The 18,721-nt window shown below is 35.7% G+C and overlaps 2 protein-coding genes across 2 annotated transcripts; both read left to right on the forward strand.

Annotated features, from left to right (window-relative positions):
• Nucleotides 1-8,210: 8,210 nt before the first annotated feature.
• On the forward strand, nt 8,211-8,657 carry LOC139884702 (uncharacterized mitochondrial protein AtMg00310-like). The gene has a single exon (XM_071868697.1). The coding sequence runs from the start codon at nt 8,211-8,213 to the stop codon at nt 8,655-8,657; it is 447 nt and encodes a 148-aa protein (XP_071724798.1).
• Nucleotides 8,658-11,970: 3,313 nt separating this feature from the next.
• Nucleotides 11,971-15,176, forward strand: LOC139884703 (organic cation/carnitine transporter 4-like). The gene is given in 7 exon segments (XM_071868698.1): nt 11,971-12,343; nt 13,982-14,032; nt 14,035-14,271; nt 14,274-14,325; nt 14,327-14,702; nt 14,704-15,046; nt 15,049-15,176. Coding segments are annotated over 7 exon segments (1,560 nt in total).
• Nucleotides 15,177-18,721: the final 3,545 nt, after the last annotated feature.

An 18,721-nucleotide genomic window follows, 5' to 3' on the forward strand; every position in this document is an offset into this window, starting at 1 on the left:
ACACAATAATTTTATTCTTAATTAACTTCTTATCTATTATTTTAAAAATTTCTAATAAAATTCATATATTTTGTTTTCTTATTTCTAATTAAAACGGACACATCTTTTTTTTCTAATCAAACGAACATATTATTAAAGAAATTATTCTTAATCAAATTATGATATATATTATTTTTTTTAATTTTTCATTAAATTATTATTTTTAATAAAAATTTACGCAAAAAACTTTTCTACAGGAGGTAAGATTCCCTGCTGCCCACCAGATCATGTAATGTCATCAAGTTCAAAGAAAATAATTCAACAATTTCCCTTTCACACTTAAAAAAATTATAAAGGTCGATTTTGATTCTGTGAAAAACATGAGAGATTAATCTGTATGACAAAAAAAATCCCCAACGGAGAGTATTAATTGATAAATGACGTAACTGTGCTTGCCAAAGCTCAGAAATCAAAATCTAGGTTATTAGATTATTGGAGTCTAGAGAAACCGATTATAATATCTTAAACAAATAATTGGATTCATTACTAGAATGCAATTTTATACCAAGGACAACAATTGCTGTAATTTCGCTAAACATCCGCTGGAAAAACGATTTCTAGCAGTTTACCATCGATTTACCAGCGAAAATAGATGGCCGCTTAAAGGCTTGCTGGTAAATTATACCAGCGACTTTTCCAGCGATATTACCAGCGATATTATCAAGCAGCGACTTTTGCAGCGAAACTTTCGCCACCATATTCTGGTGGTGGTCTTCCATCGTCACCTGCACTGTTCCGGCGACATAAACGCTGGTATCATTACTGGCAGATATTCCATCGAAATATTCGCTACAATATCCAACTACAATTTTCACACAATTGCAGCAGTTTAGTAGCAAAAATTTCACCACTAATACCAGCGAATATTCTAGCAAATTTAATAGCGAATTTATATTCATAATTGAGCTAAAATAATATTGTAGCCACAATACAATAGTGCACATTATTGCCAAAAAAACAGGTAATACTCATAAATAAAATGGTCATAACATAGTTTGAACATTTATCCATATCAAAAGAGACCTCTAAAGAGTGTTCAATAGTTATAAGTCTTACAAAAGTGAGTACTTTTAATCTACATAGCAATAAGTTATATTAAAAAAACTCGAATACTACCATTAGAAATACAAACTAATGACGTGGAGGAAAACGACCTTCAATGAACTCCCAAAGCTTGTAAAGTTTGTTGTTTACACCACAAAAAGGTGGATGATGGTATGGGAAGCTTGTCATGTTTTGTTACTTCCTCACAGCACAAGAAATGCCTGAAACAAACCATCCATTCCTTCCTATGCAGCAATGCCAGAAACAAAAACGAACACATTCAGTTTCGAGTAATGTTCTTTCTGAAAATTGCAAGGAGATGAGGACTATCCTAGAGATAAAAGACTCTTACGCACATGAGGAATGAAGCAAATACTAGATAGCTTCCTAACAATAGGCATTTCCAGGAATTAATTACTCCTATTGGAATCCTTCTTAGCAGCAAAGAAACATAGCATATGCATATTGCAGACATTTAAGCATGCATAGAGAAGTTTCCAGACTTACAAACGTTTTAGACATTATTTGAAGCTCATTATTTGAAGGCTCATTGTTTGAAGGCGTCTTTTCTTCATTCTTCTTCTTTTTATTACTTCCTTCCTTTTCCTTTGGTGCCCCTGCCCTTTTCTCAGCATTCTTCTTCTTAAATTCTGAAAGTAAAAAACCAAAGAGATCAATTCCATGAAGACTAACTACGAAATGAGTTATCATCGAATGTTTCTAAATGAAACCAACAAATGATCGGTCCTTTTTCCATTTGATGAATGCGCCTAAGAAGAAGAACATTAGAAGATATAGGGGCTGTAGAAAGTGGCCTCATCATAAAATACATTATTCTTCTAACCACTTGGAGGTAAACCGATCAGTTTCAGCTATGAATGGATGAATGAAAATGGAAATGTTTAAAGGATTCACAAACCATCAAGGGATGCTTTAAGAGGATCAATGAATTCTGAAAACTCAATCTCGTCAAGAGCTTTAAACACATCATCAGCGTTCATCGTGCTTCTCTTGGACTCTTTGCATATGTCATTTGCCATACAAGTACGTGATTGATGATCAATAAAGGAATCCAGAAACAATCTGAAACTCTGACACAGGTATATTACTACACTTAGATTTATTAGATTTGCTGTAACAATACTATTTTTGTTCATCCGAAAACTACGCAACTGCAGAAACCTAGATCATACAAACCTAGCCCCACATATTTACCCCATTGTTGTTGACTTGGAATTTCACTATTGTGGTCTCTGTGAGCATTGTTTGAAGCTCCCTGTTCTTGTATCTCTTATCTTGCAGAACCTTTTTTATCGCCACAGTTTCACCCGTCTCTAAGCATTTAGCCTATATAACAACATCAAACACTTTGGTTAGACATCCGAAACATTAAAACTCTATTATAAACTGAACCAGAAGCGCTAATAAAACTGCAAACTAGAGTACAAACTAAAGTACCTGAAAAACTACTCCAAAAGATCCATGACCAACAACACGCTCAGCCATATAGCTTACAGTCTACAATCATTAGGGGGGGGGTGGGGGCGCGGAAGTTAAGTTATTCCAACATACACAAAGGAAAAAACAAAATCCATTACTCTAAAGAGAATAAGAATGTAATCTCAAACCTGCTTTGGCTGGCCATTCTTGCTGCCAATAGTTGTGACAATTATATGTCCGGCCTCAGTTCCATTCCCATCGACCACAGTCGCTTTCGTTTCCTGCAAAACGTTGAAAAAAAAATTCATTAAAATTGAAGTGGATCACCAAACATTCTCTTCTGAAGCTGAAGAAGACAAGGTAATTTACCTTTTCATCCCGAATTTTCATATCATTCAATTCCTCCGGGAGTCTATCAACACCACCGGGTTCAGATGCCGGAGCTACACCTATAGAAGCCATTATTATCTAAACGACGGGAAAAAAATAGCTCCTTGTTGTTCTAGATCGCCTTCTGGTAGAAGAAGTGAACAAATTACCTGAAAAAATAGTCGAATTAGGTTATTGAAAAGAAAGGGATCTAGATGCAGAGATGAAGCAACTACGATGAAAGAGATTAAAGCTAATCCTTTTAACACAACCCATCTGATCCTTTGAAGCGACAAACAAAGACAAAAGAAAAGCCTCCTAATTTTTTGAATTTTGATTAAAAATTTAGGGAGAATATTAAAGGAGTTCGTAAATTTTGGTTAAACATTTAGGGGGGAATATTTTTTTATAACCCACTTAAAACTTGGCAATCAAATTATAATATTAGTTTTCCAGCGCAACATGCGCTGCTAATCCGCTGGAAAAACCGACGGAAATTCGCTGCTAGTTCGTTGGCAAAATTGCCGGAACTTCGCTGCTAGTTCGCTGGAAACTCGCAGGTGCAAGAACCGTGCCAAAAGCGCCAGCGAAAATAGTCGCCGGAAACGTCGCTGCAAGCACTTGCATAAGTTTTTAGCGAAATGTTTTGCTGTTAATGTGGTTGGAAATATTACTGGCGGAGCATTTCGCTGGAAACCTTCGCCAGTTGAATCTATTCGCTGGAAATCATTTACCAGCAATTTATTTTGCGCAGGTAATGTCGTTGGAAAATATTATTGGCAATTTTTCTTGCTGCAAATTTCTTCAATATTGCATATTCACTGGAAATAATCTACCGGCCATATAAACGCCGCTAATTACAGCGAATTAGCAGCGATATATATTCCGCTGCAAATATTTCGCCGGTAAAATGATACATTCTAGTAGAGATTAGATTGATTGATTGAATGCCCAAATGATGCTTGGAGCGATTAAGAAGATTTTTCGACAACAAGGCAAGATGGAGTCAGTGTCCTTATCGCCGTCGTTAGCTTCAGGCTTCGTAACTTCTAGACATGATGTGTGCACGTTTCTTTTCAGTATCAGGAATGCTAATAGATCGAGTCTGTGTGGCAGAACAATGAAAGATGAAGGTGGTTTGTTGTTGATTATGGTGGCCGAACTAGTGGGTTGGTCGTTTGACTCCATAATATCCCATGCTAATTAAACATAGAATTTTCAAGCTAAGCTAATACTCCTTCCGTCCCAAATTAGATGCTAATCTAGGAAATTTCACACAAATCAAGAAAACATGTTTTTTAGTTCATCTTCCAACATAATTGTGATTGTATAAATTAAAAAATCCTCATGAGGATATGTGGGTGAAGATGGTGAAATTGGTGAGTGAGAGTACATGGGAGACATGAGGGTGAAGATGGTGAAAGTAGTGAGGGTATAATGAAAAAACATAATTAATGTTCCTTAAATTTGTCAAAATTTGTATCTAATTTGAGACAAAAAATTATGTTTATATTAACATCTAATTTGAGACAGAGGGAGTAATATAATTGAAGCATCGGGAAAATCAGTTGGTTGAGTTTTTTTTCTTTTTTTGAGATGGTGGTGATGTCATTGTCTAAACACGGTGGTGGTGATTCTCTTTAGATGTCTAACAGAATCCTTGGTGTTTTATAAAGAGACAAAGCAGGTTTTTTTATTTTTTTATGTTAAATAAAAAATGTTAAATTATTTTTTAAAAAATAATAATAAGTGTCATTATATCATTGGTTGGTAGTAGGGAATCTTATCTTCTGCTGCAGGAGGTAAATTTTTTCCAAAATTCGCTATATATTTTTTTCAATTCTTAATAAAAACAGGCATATATTATAATATATATTATTGTTTTCTAATTTTTTTCTTTAAACTATTATTCCTTATAAAAACTTGCAATTTTTTTTAACTAAAACGGATATATATATTATTTTTCAAACAATAAAAATAACTACATTGATTAGATGCAATTGTAAATTTTATTCTAAAATCAAATATTAATATATAACTTTTACCTTTTGCTATCCTTATTATTTTTGAAAACAAAATAAATTTTTAATTCTAATAGGATTGTAGGTTTTGAAATCAAATCACAATAATTATAGCTGATATAAAATTAAAATAATTTTGTTTTGATATGATATTTGACATATATTTAATAATGTTTAATACAAATAATTCTTTTCTAATATTTTTTTATGATATATTTAAATTATTAATTTTTAAAGGTACGGATTATCCGTCCAACGGACAGGCCCATAGACTTGTTTTGTTATGGGAAGCTACAATAACGATCAATCACGTTGGAGCATATAAACGCTGTGATAGTTTGGCACAAAATAGATTAAACAACTTTAAATGATAACAAGAGATCAACATGAGAGATTTAACGCAAACACTTTGCTTGTTTATTTATTACGCAGTTTGGTGTGTTAACGAACACCTAATCTGTAGGCAAAGGGCCAAGTAGAAGTTTCTTACAATAATGGGAGATAAACTCCTAAATCACCTAGGAGCTTTGTGCCCAACCCGCACAGCTCAACTAGTAACTCACGAGTTCTCCTAAGTAATGCTAGACCTAGGCTACCTAACCTATTCTAGGACCCTTACTTAACTTAGCCAAACACGGCTAGAACTCTCGTCACTCTCGTTCCTAAACCTTTAAACTTTGAGTAACCTATGACAACAACTAGAGGCTAGAGTGGAGTCGGTACTCGAACACTCATCCTATATCCTTTCAAGTAAGCTGTGCAAAAACTTCCTATGAGAAGATGTCCTCTATTTATAGCCTAACTTATGCCTTGATCGGCAATCCACATTTGCATGATGCTGGAAAAGCCAGTTCATACCCAAGATAACATCGAAATCTTGTATGGGTAGTAGTATCAAGTTCGCCTCTAGGTGCCTCCCATTCACTTCGATGGGACAATTTGGATACCCTTCCGTTGCCGTAAACGTCTCCCCCACTGGGACATCTACCGCTAATCTTTCTATCAAGGATCTACGTGGGATTCTAATGCATTTAGCGAATTTATGTGACACGAACGAATGTGTCACACCTGGGTCTATCAGTATTGCGGCGTCATGACCGCAAAAGAGGATTGTTCCTATGAATCGCTTACTCTAAGTGAGTGATCATGTTTGGATATAAAACTTAGATGCAGACCTCACAGACTTAATTTTTCCTAGGTGTTTTCCTATGGTCATTCTATAACCCAATATATTTTCTAAAAGATATTTAACCTGGGCTCTGATACCAAAATTGCGACACCCCCCTCGCGATTTCCCTCTAAGGACGGGAGATCACTCGAGGGGCGTCGGGAGTTTCGTTTTTCACACTTATCGATTTAAGAAATAAATCTTTATTCGATTTTTATATCCTCCATAAGATATTAAAACATAATTAAGTATTTTAGTTACATATAAGTTTATAACAATAATAAAAGTCAGGTTAACTCTAAGACACACTTTGGCACAAGTGCCGCCCAACAGGTTTATTTAAGGAAGATAAATATTATGCTCTGCTCGAGGCTGTGAAGTAATCTACCTCGATCTCCAAACGATAACTTATTCTACAAAATACGTTGACAGTTTCGTAGATACTTTAAAAATGAAAGAGTAAAATAGTCATTTACTATAATGAATTGATTTTTCTCCTCTGTTATAAAACTGATTAAACCAAATAGGTTCAATCATTATTTCATCTTCAACCTTCATACGAGACGCGTTTTCTCTCGCTCGTCTCTGCTTCTGTTCGACGTCGGCCGTGGCGATTCCGGGGACGTCAGGCTCCGTCACAGGTACCGATCGACTCGTATCAACTCGGGGAACACGAATATAAGGTTTGATTTTTCTAATTTTACCCCGTTCGTCTTTAATTTCAAAATTAGGTTTCGGGTACAAATTTTTAACACGTCGAATTAAAGTCTAATCTCCTACTATGTTATTCTACTGTTAATGGGGATTGTTTCTATACTGAAATCGAGTCGAATTAAGTGCAGGAAGGCGTCGGATTTTTACCTCGAAGAATTCGACCACCTAGTTTCTCGTCGGCCTTGGCTCGGTTATGTTCGTCGATGCCTCTGGACTCCTCTGATGTCCGAACTCGGGCCAAACTTGGCTAACTCAGTGACGATCGACACTCAACTCGGTCGTGACTCAGTGAGTAAACGATGTTTGATCGGGTAGTTTCCTCCTTGAAAAGTGTTTCTTTATGCCTTGTCTATAACATATATTGATTCGGAATGATTCTGGAAAAATCGATTTTTTGCAGTGTAATTAATTAGGCGATTTCGTGTAATTGACATATTGATTTCCGTTGCTTGTTACGGAGAACTTGAACTGAAATTTATTATAATTGGACTGAGAAAATGGACTGAATTGAATGATTGTCTTGGCTGTGATTGTTTGAAAAATGAGGATGGGACTTGTTGAATGTTTCTTTGTTACGGAGGACATATCATGTTGTCAATGATATATATGCAATGAGGTTCTTTGATATATTATTGATATGAATTTATGAAGCCTACAAGAGGACTCACCTTCCTCTATGATAGGTGTTGAAAATTTTGGGTCTTGTAGTCTACTCTTGTCTCCCTAGAAAATCCTATGGATTTGATTAATCAATTACTCCCTCTATTCATGATATTTTATTTTCATTAGATTTTAGAAATTATAGTAATATTTTCTATCAATTCATCTCAAATTGTATTTGAAAATTTATTTGCATCGCGTAGTTTTTAATGTCTTTTCGACTGTTAGTTTATTAAATTAACAGCGTCCAAATCGTTACGCGAAGAAAAAATAATTACGGTTAATCGCAATATCTAATTATAATACGCGTCTAAATTAGAGTATGGGTGTTACAATCACTTTTTTGTTTCCTTTTAGATGATGACTCAGTTTTCTTTCCAATTGATTTAATTTGAATCGCCTTTATTTCCTTTTACATGCATTGGTCATGTTTCCTTTTAAATCCTACGTCTTCATATATTTTGATTTTTCTAGATTTTTGTTTTGGAGAAGACGTCTTTCATCAATCCTAACTGTCTATTGTAATGTGATCTTGTCCGCTGAAATACTCCATCTTGACAGTCCATGTGATGATAGTAAAATGAGCTTCTTATCCATCATTTGCATTTTTATTACAACCATATATTATAAAATATACTACAATGACATATTGTTCTTTAAAATCATATAATTACCAAACTACTACTAACTTATTTCTATGTCAAAAAGTAACAATATAGATGTCTATATCAAGTCATATAAAGTCTTGATATAGCATGCATTCTCAAGTTTCTACTTTCGCCATGATCCTATTTAAACTACCCAAAGAATTTTGTGAGAGTTTAGAGATGTATTGTGCCAAATTTTTTTGGGGAACTAAAGAAGGTCATAGAAAGATGCATTGGGCATCATGGAAGAGGTTGAGTGCTAAAAAGAAAGATGGTGGGTTGGGCTTTCAATCATTGGAAGCATACAACCTCGCTCTAATTGCTAAGCAAGGATGGAGGGTCATTACAAACCCAGAGTCTTTGGTTGCTCGATTGCTGAAAGATAAATATTTCAAGAGCTCCTATTTTTTGCGAGCTGAGTTGGGTCGATTTCCCACTGACATTTGGAGGACATTACTTGATTCAAGGGCAATCCTTTTAGCTGTTGGGATGTGGATAGGAAATGTGCATGAGATCGTAACATCCCTCATTTTATGGTCCCTCTTGAAGATCTGAATACGAATATGGAGCTAAGTGTAAATGACTTGTTGGTAAGCCAAAGACATTTCTATTATGTAGAGTTGTTATAGTCTATGTTCTGTCAAATCACGGTGGTTGCTATTTTAGCGACACCAGTGAGGGATATGACGAAATAAGACCAGCTGATATGGACATACGGATCTTCAGGAGTCTATAAGGTCAAATCAAGGTATTATATTGCAAAAGATTTGTTGATAGCCTTGATGAACTGCAGAATCTTCATATCTCTTATTTTCAACATTGGCCTTGACTTTGGGATATGAAATTGCCTCCAAACATGTGTTTCTTCGCATGGAAGCTATGCAGGGGCTTGATGGGCACAAGGGATATCTTGAACTAGCAAGGTATGAATCTTTCTACCCATTGTGAAATCTGTATAGATCATACTGAGTCCATGCTTCATATATTTTGTGATTATATTTGGACATCTACTTTGTGGAATACTATGGAGTTTGGATGGATAGTTGATTCTAGTATCATTGATTTAATTGAGTGGATGAATGAAATGTTTTCCAAACTGTCGGATGTTGAGGTTCGTTCGCAAATTTGTGGTCATCTGTTGGTGGGTGTGGAATAATAGAAATTCAACCATATTTGATCAAAATTGCGCTCAAGATAGTTGCAGAATTGCTATAGAAAAATGGTTGGTGGAACGGGCAGGTGTTGCCTAGAGACCTCAATTCGTGGCTACTTTGCAGCAGGTTTGGAAACCTCCTGATAGGAGATGGATAAAATTAAATTATGATGCTTCCTTTAAGTATTCTTCGCGAATCAACTAGTATGGCTTGGTGGCAAGAGATAAAGTTGGTTAGGTTATACATGTAGAATATAGGTTTATTGGAGTAGCAGATGACTCGTTTCGGGCTAAAGCAATGGCTGCTGCTAGTGCAGTCCAGTGGGAGATCTGTAGCTAAGGTTATTTTTGAAGGAGACTGCATGTTTCTACATAAGGAGCTAATTTCTTCGTCCGCAAGCTACACTAGGAGTGGATTGGTGATTGACACATTGAGGTATGTCAATAAAGTTGCTCATGTTTTAGCCAAACTCGAATCCGACCTCTCTGTAATTTGTTTTTCATTTTCTTCATTACTCTCATGTGTTAAAACTGTTGTTCTTGATGATTGTTCATCTTAACAAAATAGGAGGGAAAATGTTCCCACAAGTCCCTGAACATTTCTTAGGTTAATCGGTAGGTCCCTTAACTTCACTTACTAACCATCGGATCCTTGAACTTGTATAAATCATAACCACAGGGTCCTTGACGTTAAGTCTTTGTTAATATTGCTGACATGGCAACTGACGTGGCAAAGCTCATACAAACCATTGGATCTTTTTGTCCACGTGAGCGTCTAGTCAACGAACACGGACCGATTAATCGAAACAAACTGGATGAACCTGAAATGAACCGATTGAACCTTTGAAAAAACCGATTCAGCTCTAAAATAAATTGGTTTAACCCGTTAACCCGTCATCTTCTTCACAAGACTTCCAATCTTCCTCCATCTCTCCTCTTTACCATCTTCTCACTTTTATGAGAATTTTGGCCACTTTCTAAAAGCAAAATAGTAACTTTAGCAGAACAAATTGGTTTAACCTAATTATGGTAGCACCATAGCCAACACAAGCCCGATCTAACACTAACATCAAGATCCTCTACTTTCAGTGTTAAAAATTGATTATCACTCGAAAAAGGAGATTAATTAAAGATATGGCTTCTCACTTTTTGTATTACCATTACAAGCAAAAAATAAACAATCACTACCAACAAGAAACAAATAATCCCTACTAAAATCTTAATCCCCAAATGAGCTTTCGAATTGAACACTATGACATCTTAAACAAAGGAGAGTGCTTCGAAGGAAACTGTGAGCAACAAGAACAAGCCAAGTGAAATCCCCCATTTACCCTTTATCAAAGCTTTGCTCTTCTTCATGGCTTTCCAGTCCTTAGCTTCTTCTAAAACCGGAACAACACTTGCCAAGTTCCAAATTATGAAGATATAAGCTAAAACACAGATGAATTAGAACCCTACAACGACAATTAAAGCAATCCCAACCAGAGAACCTCCAAGTAAAATTGTAAATACAGTTGATAAAGCAATACCCAGAAAAGAAACGACGATAATTAGGCATATCCGATGAAGAAACTTACTAACAGCCTCTTCTAAAACTAGATAAATTATTGCAGTCAGTGACGAGAAATTTGAAATTATCGAAACTTTACATTTTCCACCGTGAAGACCTTGTGAACAATTCGTCGTCTTTTTCATGCCATTGTCTTTATGAAGATGGTAAAGGAGAGAGATAGAGGAAGATTAGAATTTGTCAAGTCTTTTGAAGAAGACGATGGCTTAAAGGTAATGGGTTAAACCAATTTATTTTAGAGTTGAACCGGTTTATCAAAGGTTCAATCGGTTCGTTTTGAGTTAATTCGGTTCGTTTTGATTAATCGGTTCATATTTGTTGACTAGACGCCCACGTGGACAAAAGACCCAATGATTAGTATGAGTTTTGCCACGTACGTTGCCATGTTAGCAATTTTAACGGAGAGTTAACGTCAAGGACCTTGTGGTTATGTTTTATACAAGTTTAGGGATCCGGTGATTAATAAGTGAAGTTAAGAGACCTAATGATTAACCTAAGAAAATTCCAGGGACTTGTAGGAGCATTTTCCCAAAATAGGATGAATGATCAACTAAAAAAATTGCTCTTGTATTGAGATGAGATTGGCCGTAAAGCATGTTTTATTCACACTAGTTTGATCGGAAAGTCCAAAAACTTCCAACCCAACAAAAAATGGAGAGCCGCCTTAGAACCTAGCATAGGCCCAAATCCATTGAAGGCCCTATCCTTACAAACCATAGGCTTATACTCTAAAATGATTTATTAAAAAAAAAAAAAAAAAAACCTGAATATAGCCAGTTTGCTAGACTTTCAGAAACGAAGATGGAATCTTAACACCTTGAAGTAAAGTCCAAAACATGCGGCTGAAATTTGAATCCGTGTAAATATTTAAAACTGAAAGTCTCGTATCAGTTATACAAAAAAGGTAAAAGAAAAAAAAGAAAACTCACATCGCAATCCACGCCTCACATTTTTGGTAACACCAACGGGCAGATCTTGGTCCATGTCAGCATCCACAACTTTTTTTTTTCTTATGCTAATATGAATTATGAAACGTATTATTCACAAACTTTGTACATCTATCTATCTATATATAAGAGTGCAATTTTTGTCAAATTTTAAAAACACGCCGGCGCCCCTCAACACATTAAAGGTTTAGAAAAATAATGTCGGACTCCGACCTCCGTTCACCGTTATTGCCTCCGCCATCCGCCGCAAAGTCGATAAAACTATGCATCGACGACATGTTACAAAGTCATTGTGGAGAATTTGGGAGGTGGCAGCTCCGCCACTTTGTGCTCACGTGCTTCGCATGGGCCCTCGAGGCTTTCCACACCATGGTTATGATATTCGCCGACCGCGAACCGGATTGGAGATGCGCCGCCAAAGATTGCCGGAGCTATTGTGACCTGGAACCGGGTTCGTGGGAATGGACCGGCGGACCGGGAATTTCCACGGTGTCACAGTGGGGATTGGTTTGCGGTGAAAAATATAAAGTTGGCTTGGTTCAAGCCTTGTTTTTCGGTGGCTGCATGATCGGTTAGTACAATTATATCTTGGATTCTGTTAATAATAATATTTTTATTTTCTTTGATTGATGATAATGATTGATGATAATATCTAATTAAATTTGTGATAAAATTAATTAATTATACTTTATTTGAAGCAACAAACCATATCATGTGATAAGATTAGATAGGATCGGGAAGGATAATATTCTTCTTTCTTTTTTCTTTTTCTTGATGAATCTGGATAGATGAATGCTTCTGAATTTGTTTATTTTAATAAATTTTTGATTTCGTTTTGACTTCAAAATGATTTCGTTCTGTTCTAGACATAAGTTGCCTTTCCATGATCTCTCTGTTTAAGTTGCGAATTTTATGTCAACATTTATTTATTTTTTATATATATATTTTTTTTAGAAAAAAGGTGGTAAAATTGGTAACTAATGAAAGGTTTTGATGCTCGAGATCAAATTCGGAATATTCTCTCCTTGATTATCCAATATTTCATCCCCACTTGTATTTTGTTGACTATATTTCCTGGCTAGCTAGGTTATTTGCTTGCTATTGGACACATACTGAAGATAAACGAAATCGTTTATTTTATTTATTGTAAAGATATAGCCGTATACGACCCAAAGTGAAGGATTTTCTCGTGGTGCATAGCAGACTTGTAGATAAGAATTATAGCAGCTGTACACGTCTTTGAAGGCTAGGATTTAGTGATCACAAACATATATATACTTGATAAACTAATTAAGAAAATCTCGATCAGATCGGTGCTTTTTGGAACAGGATTGGTTGATTTAACAAGACACAATAGTCTTTTGCTTTCTGGTGTTTTCTTGTCTTGTCTTCTGGCTTCTAGTTAGTCACACATTATCATCTCCTCGGATCATCTCACTCATTATAACAGAACAGAAAATATATATAGAGAGAGAGAGACTTTAAACTGTTACAATTTAATCAAGATAGTATAAATAATTAATATTTAAAATTGTTGTGTAAATGTTATGATCAATTTAATTTCATCCCTGGTGGCTAATAATCTTTTTTGATAATTTATTAAAGTTGATCTCATCTGTGATTATTGAGTTGAAGACGAGGCCCACTTATTTTTGGACAAAATAAAGTGTGGACAAATTAAATTACCAACCCAAGAGGAGATAGTTTTTCCTAGGGAGAACCTTGTGACAATAAACTAACGAAACTAAGCATGAGACTCCTGTCACAGATTTATTAATCTTTTCAATCATTAAAGTCCCTAAAAACAGAAAGCGTGTTAAAAAATAAAAATGGTAGGGTTTGAGCTTCTTCTTGTTTCGTCGAGCCCACAGCTATATATATATATATATATAAAGTTTGGAAAAAATGTTTCATTAATTAGAGTTTATCTCCAAATTTTTAGTTTTAAATGCTGTGCTGTCCCATGTGATGAATGGAATTATGGAACTGAAAGTCACAATCTATGGAAATGGAATTTTATATCTAGCCTTTGACATCATTACTTGCTTTAGCTCACAATCTTTATAAGTATTATTAAAAGCAAAAGATTGATTTTGTTCAATGTATATCCTCTGCAATTTTCATAACCTTGCAATTTCATCTAATCTTTCAAATTAATGTTACCATAATATGATTAAATAATTAATATAATTCTATTTGTGATTTTCAGGTGCTGGTATATTTGGACATCTATCAGACTCCTCGTTAGGAAGAAAAGGCTCACTACAGTAGTATGCATCATGAACGCCGTATTTGGAGTCTTAACGGCGTTTTCACCAAACTACTTCACTTACGTCATCCTCCGTCTTCTAACAGGCTTCAGTACAGGTGGCGTCGGTCTCTGTGCCTTTGTTCTCGCTACAGAACCGATCGGTCCGACCAAACGAGGCGCAGCCGGAATGTCCACTTTTTACTTCTTCTCAACCGGAATCGCATTGCTAGCAGGAATCGCATACATTTTCCATCTTGGCGTGAACTCTACATTGCTTCCTCAATTCCATCCTTCTTATTCTCATTTAGTTATCCCTTTCATCTCCGAATCGCCGAGGTGGTACCTCGTTCGAGGAAAAGTAGAAGAAGCCATGAAATAATGCGAGCCATCGCTAAGTCTAACGGACGTGACCTTTCCTGATGGAGTTATATTAGCAATCGACGAAGAAACGAATAAGGAAGGCGATGACTTGAATTGCAAGGAAGAAGACTTGGGAGACAAGGAAGCAATAAAAGGCTCTTTGGTCGATGTATTGAAGTCAAGAGTGACGCGTGGCCGTCTAATTCTCTCCGTCATTATAAATTTCCTATGCTCGGTCGTATACTACGGCTTGAGCTTAAACGTGGTGAACCTCGATACCAACCTGTACCTCAACGTCGTCCTTAATTCCATCGCGGAGAATGCCAGCATACACGATAACGGCAATACTCTTGGACAGGCTTGGACGGAAACCGTTAGCAATAGGCACATTGTGGTTTAGTGGGTTTTTCTGCTTAGTCGGAAGTTTGATGCCCGGGATTGGAATTTGGAAGAATCTAAGGATGATATGTGGAGTTTTGGGAATTTTCGGGATGGCTGGAACTTACAATTTGCTATTTATATACACGACGGAACTTTTTCCGACAGTTGTTAGGAATGCGGCGTTGGGTTGTGCGACGCAGGCTGCGCAAATGGGAGCGATTTTGGCGCCGATCGTCGTGGTGATGGGCGATGGTTTTCCGTTCATGGTGTTTGCGGCATGTGGATCGCCGGAGGGGTACTTGCATATTACTTGCCTGAAACGCTAAATCAGCCTTTGTATGATACAATGGGTGGATTGGAAGATGGGGAGAAGAAGGGTTTAATAAAATTAGATGTTGATGAGAGTGTTTAATTTTTTTGATAGACAGAATTTCATACTACTAATAAAAACACATGATAATTGTACTCTTTAAGAATTTTCTTGTGTTTCTCTTGGTATGTTGTTGACAGGAAAATGCGGAGATCATAGTTAATTGAGTAATGAATGGTACTAATTCAGTCCTAATTTGACTAGTGGTGAGCTATGAATTTCTTTTTTATTTGTTCGTTGGGTTAGATGAAAGAAGGTAAGCTAACAAAATTTGTCGAAGAGAAATCTCAATTTTATAAACCATAACTATATGTTAGATCATCAAAAAAGAAATCAGGTCCCATAATATTTATTCTATATAAACTCATCAAAATCTTATGATTTTCTCACAACTTATTAGATTTCCTCATTTGAAGAAATAGAGACTCTACTACTCACCAAATACATTATATTTACTTCAATTAGGATGGGCAACAAACACCAATTTCATAGTCGTAGCCATTTTTCATGGCCAATCATTTTCAAACATGGAAGTTGGGGTAGCGGGGGATCGAAATCTTCTTCAACTTCCAAAGGATTCCCACCATTGCCTTCTTCCATCCCGAATTGCCACAACCTACATTGCCTCAACAGCCAACCTGCTCTGCCCCACTTAGTATTCCTACTACGGTGCCAGGTGTCACGATTCCGAAACTGAGCATGCCTCCTCTTCCCAGCAGCTTTCCCTCAATACCAGTTACCATTCCGACAACACTTCCTTCAATATCCCATTCCTGGTCTCCCCACCTCCTTCAACTTGAATTATTGAATTTCTTGAGTGTATGACATATGTAGTATTGTTACATGTCTTATATTTATGTATCGTGTTGTTATGATTTTACTTTTGTTCATCTAGTAGATATTGGATTGGAATTCGGATGGTGATGGATCCTTTCTTGGCTGGAAACTTTCCACAATTGACAATTACTTCTGTTATTCCATGATTGATTCATCCTGATTTTCTACTATAAATATTATAATTTATCTTATAGTATCCCATTATATATAAATAATTATCAAATTTGAATGTATACTATCATATTTCGAAAATAATACTATCAATCTATCATATTATTGGTGATTTCTTTTTATGAGGGAGTTAGCTACATGCAATAGATATATACGTTGTTCTTAAAAATATAAGAGAACACATTTCTGAAATTGCTACATATTACCTCTATTTTAAAATAATTGATGTTTTGATTTTCATTGACATATATAATTAATCAAATGTATTGAGGATATTTTATGAGAAAAAATAAGTTTTTCAAGCTCTCTAAATTGAACAAAACATTATATATAATTTAAGAAATATTTTCTTCATAAAAAAATACTCATATTATATTTAATAATTACACATAATTACACATGCCATTGAAATTCAAAACAATAAAATAGAAGGAGTAAAAAATAATCACAAATATATGATATCAATGTATCCGATTGATGAATTCTATTTCTTTCGACACGAAAGTTTGTTAGACATTCACTTTAGATCATGTTAATTAATATCCCTTTTCAACAACACTTGAAATACTGTATATAGAATATTGCCATGATTGAAACTTGCCGTAAGATGAAGAAAATGAACTCTGATTTTGCTAACAGAGAGAAGCAGAGTAATATACAATTTAGACAACAAGGAATGTTGGTTTCCTCAATGTGCTACAATTGCCTCGTAGGCCGTTCAAGTACATACTATGTAATCGTACACCTCTTCATCGTATGACAAAGTGCCATTTTCTTTTTCATTTCATTTGGGCTTTATGTTGCACTCTTATTCCTTTCTAGTCAACTCCTTTTCTAATCAGCAAAGCTACATACATAGTACTCTAGATAGTTAGATGATTCATTGTTACAATAATTTTATGGAAAAGTGTTACAATGGCATATAAAGTAAAGGATCGGTGATCAGCAATGTGTGCTACATATGTATAATTTTTTTTATTAGTGTGAGATGTAATATATTTGTATAATTTCATCGATAATTCACTAATATTTATATAAAAATAATTCTAACAAGTGCTGCTTTACCTATTAACTTTCCAAAAAAAAACCTTCTAAAACTTCTTCACACATCCATCCTTGCCGGAGATGATTCATATTGAAATATAGAGATTTTTGAGATTAATCCCAATTTTATATTAATTTGAATTATTGATTTACATACCTATCTTGTTGTATTTATACTACAAGTTTTATACTAATGAAAAATTTATTAAAAAAAAAATTAGTACAAAATATCTAATCACTTGACATGCTTCTACCATGTGTTTAGTATGATGTGGAATGGCTTATGTGATTAGTATGGGTTTGAGATGACTAGACTTGTTGAAGATATTTGTTATAAGCATGCCCATACTTGTGTAGGAAGAAGAAGAAGTCTTTAGCTTGTTGCACAAACAAACTGATGGAGTAGAGGCAAGTTGGGCCGAAGAGAAACGAGCCGGACGAGTTGGGCTAATAATGAAAAATTATTAAAAGAGAAATTAGTACAAACTATCTAATCACTTGACATGCTTCTACCATGTGATAAGTATGGGTGTGGAATGACTTATGTGATTAGTATGGGTTTGGAATTACTAGACTTGTTGAAGATATTTGTTCTAAGCATGCCCATACTTATGTAGGAAGAAGAAGTCCTTAGCTTGTTGCACAAGCAAACTGATGGAGGAGAGGCGAGTTGGGCCGAAGAGAAACGATCCGGACGAGTTGGGCTGAGGCTGGAGCAAGCCCATCTCCAAGAAGAAAACAAAACGGCGTCATGCAGAGTAATGAATCAAAACGGTGTCGTTCAGTGTAAGCGGAAGGAAAATAATTGAAGGCAAAACGATGCCGTTTGGTTCTTCCATCTCTTCTTCTTTGTCCAACGGTCAGCCCTCTTTTCAAAAATGAAATCCCTAATTCCTTCTTCCCTCTTCCGCTCCGATCGACTCGATTCCCATAATTTCAACATCCCCCTGCAAGTTGGACACTTTTGAGATCAAAAAGTCCAAGCTTGGATAGGAAAGAACGAAATGTGGGTGCTCGTTGAGATTTGGTGAAGAAATCTGCTAGTTGAGATGCAGAGGCGATTGGGAGCAAGTTGATAGATCTTGCCTTCACCCGATCTCTTACAATGTGACAATCAATGTCTATATGCTTCGTCCGTTCATGGAAAACGGCGTTGCCCGCAATGTGGATTGCATATTGGTTGTCATAGTATAAGAGAGCAAACTTGAGGATGTGAGACGTTTAAATCTCCGAGAAGATACTTGAGCCATGTAAGTTCACAAGACACCATTTCCGGTGCTTGATATTCAGCTTCCGCTGAGGAATGAGATACGGTGGACTGCTTCTTCGATTTCCTAGATATGATGGCATCTTCAAGAAACACACAAAAACCAGTGGTTGATCTTCTCGTCAAAGACACTTTGCCCAGTCTGCATCAAAATAAGATTGGAGCTGTAAATCATTCTTGGAAGGAGAAAACAAGCCTTGTCCTGATGTATTTTTTAGATATCTTAATATTTTGTTTCCAGCTCGTAGATGTGCTTCTATATGTTCTG

This window comes from Rutidosis leptorrhynchoides, unplaced genomic scaffold, assembly GCF_046630445.1.
Source record: "Rutidosis leptorrhynchoides isolate AG116_Rl617_1_P2 unplaced genomic scaffold, CSIRO_AGI_Rlap_v1 contig59, whole genome shotgun sequence".
Classification (NCBI taxonomy): Eukaryota; Viridiplantae; Streptophyta; class Magnoliopsida; order Asterales; family Asteraceae; genus Rutidosis; species Rutidosis leptorrhynchoides.

Coding starts and splice junctions, on each gene's coding strand:
- LOC139884702 (XM_071868697.1), top strand. CDS start 8,211: ATGCATTCTCAAGTTTCTACTTTCGCCATGATCCTATTTAAACTACCC.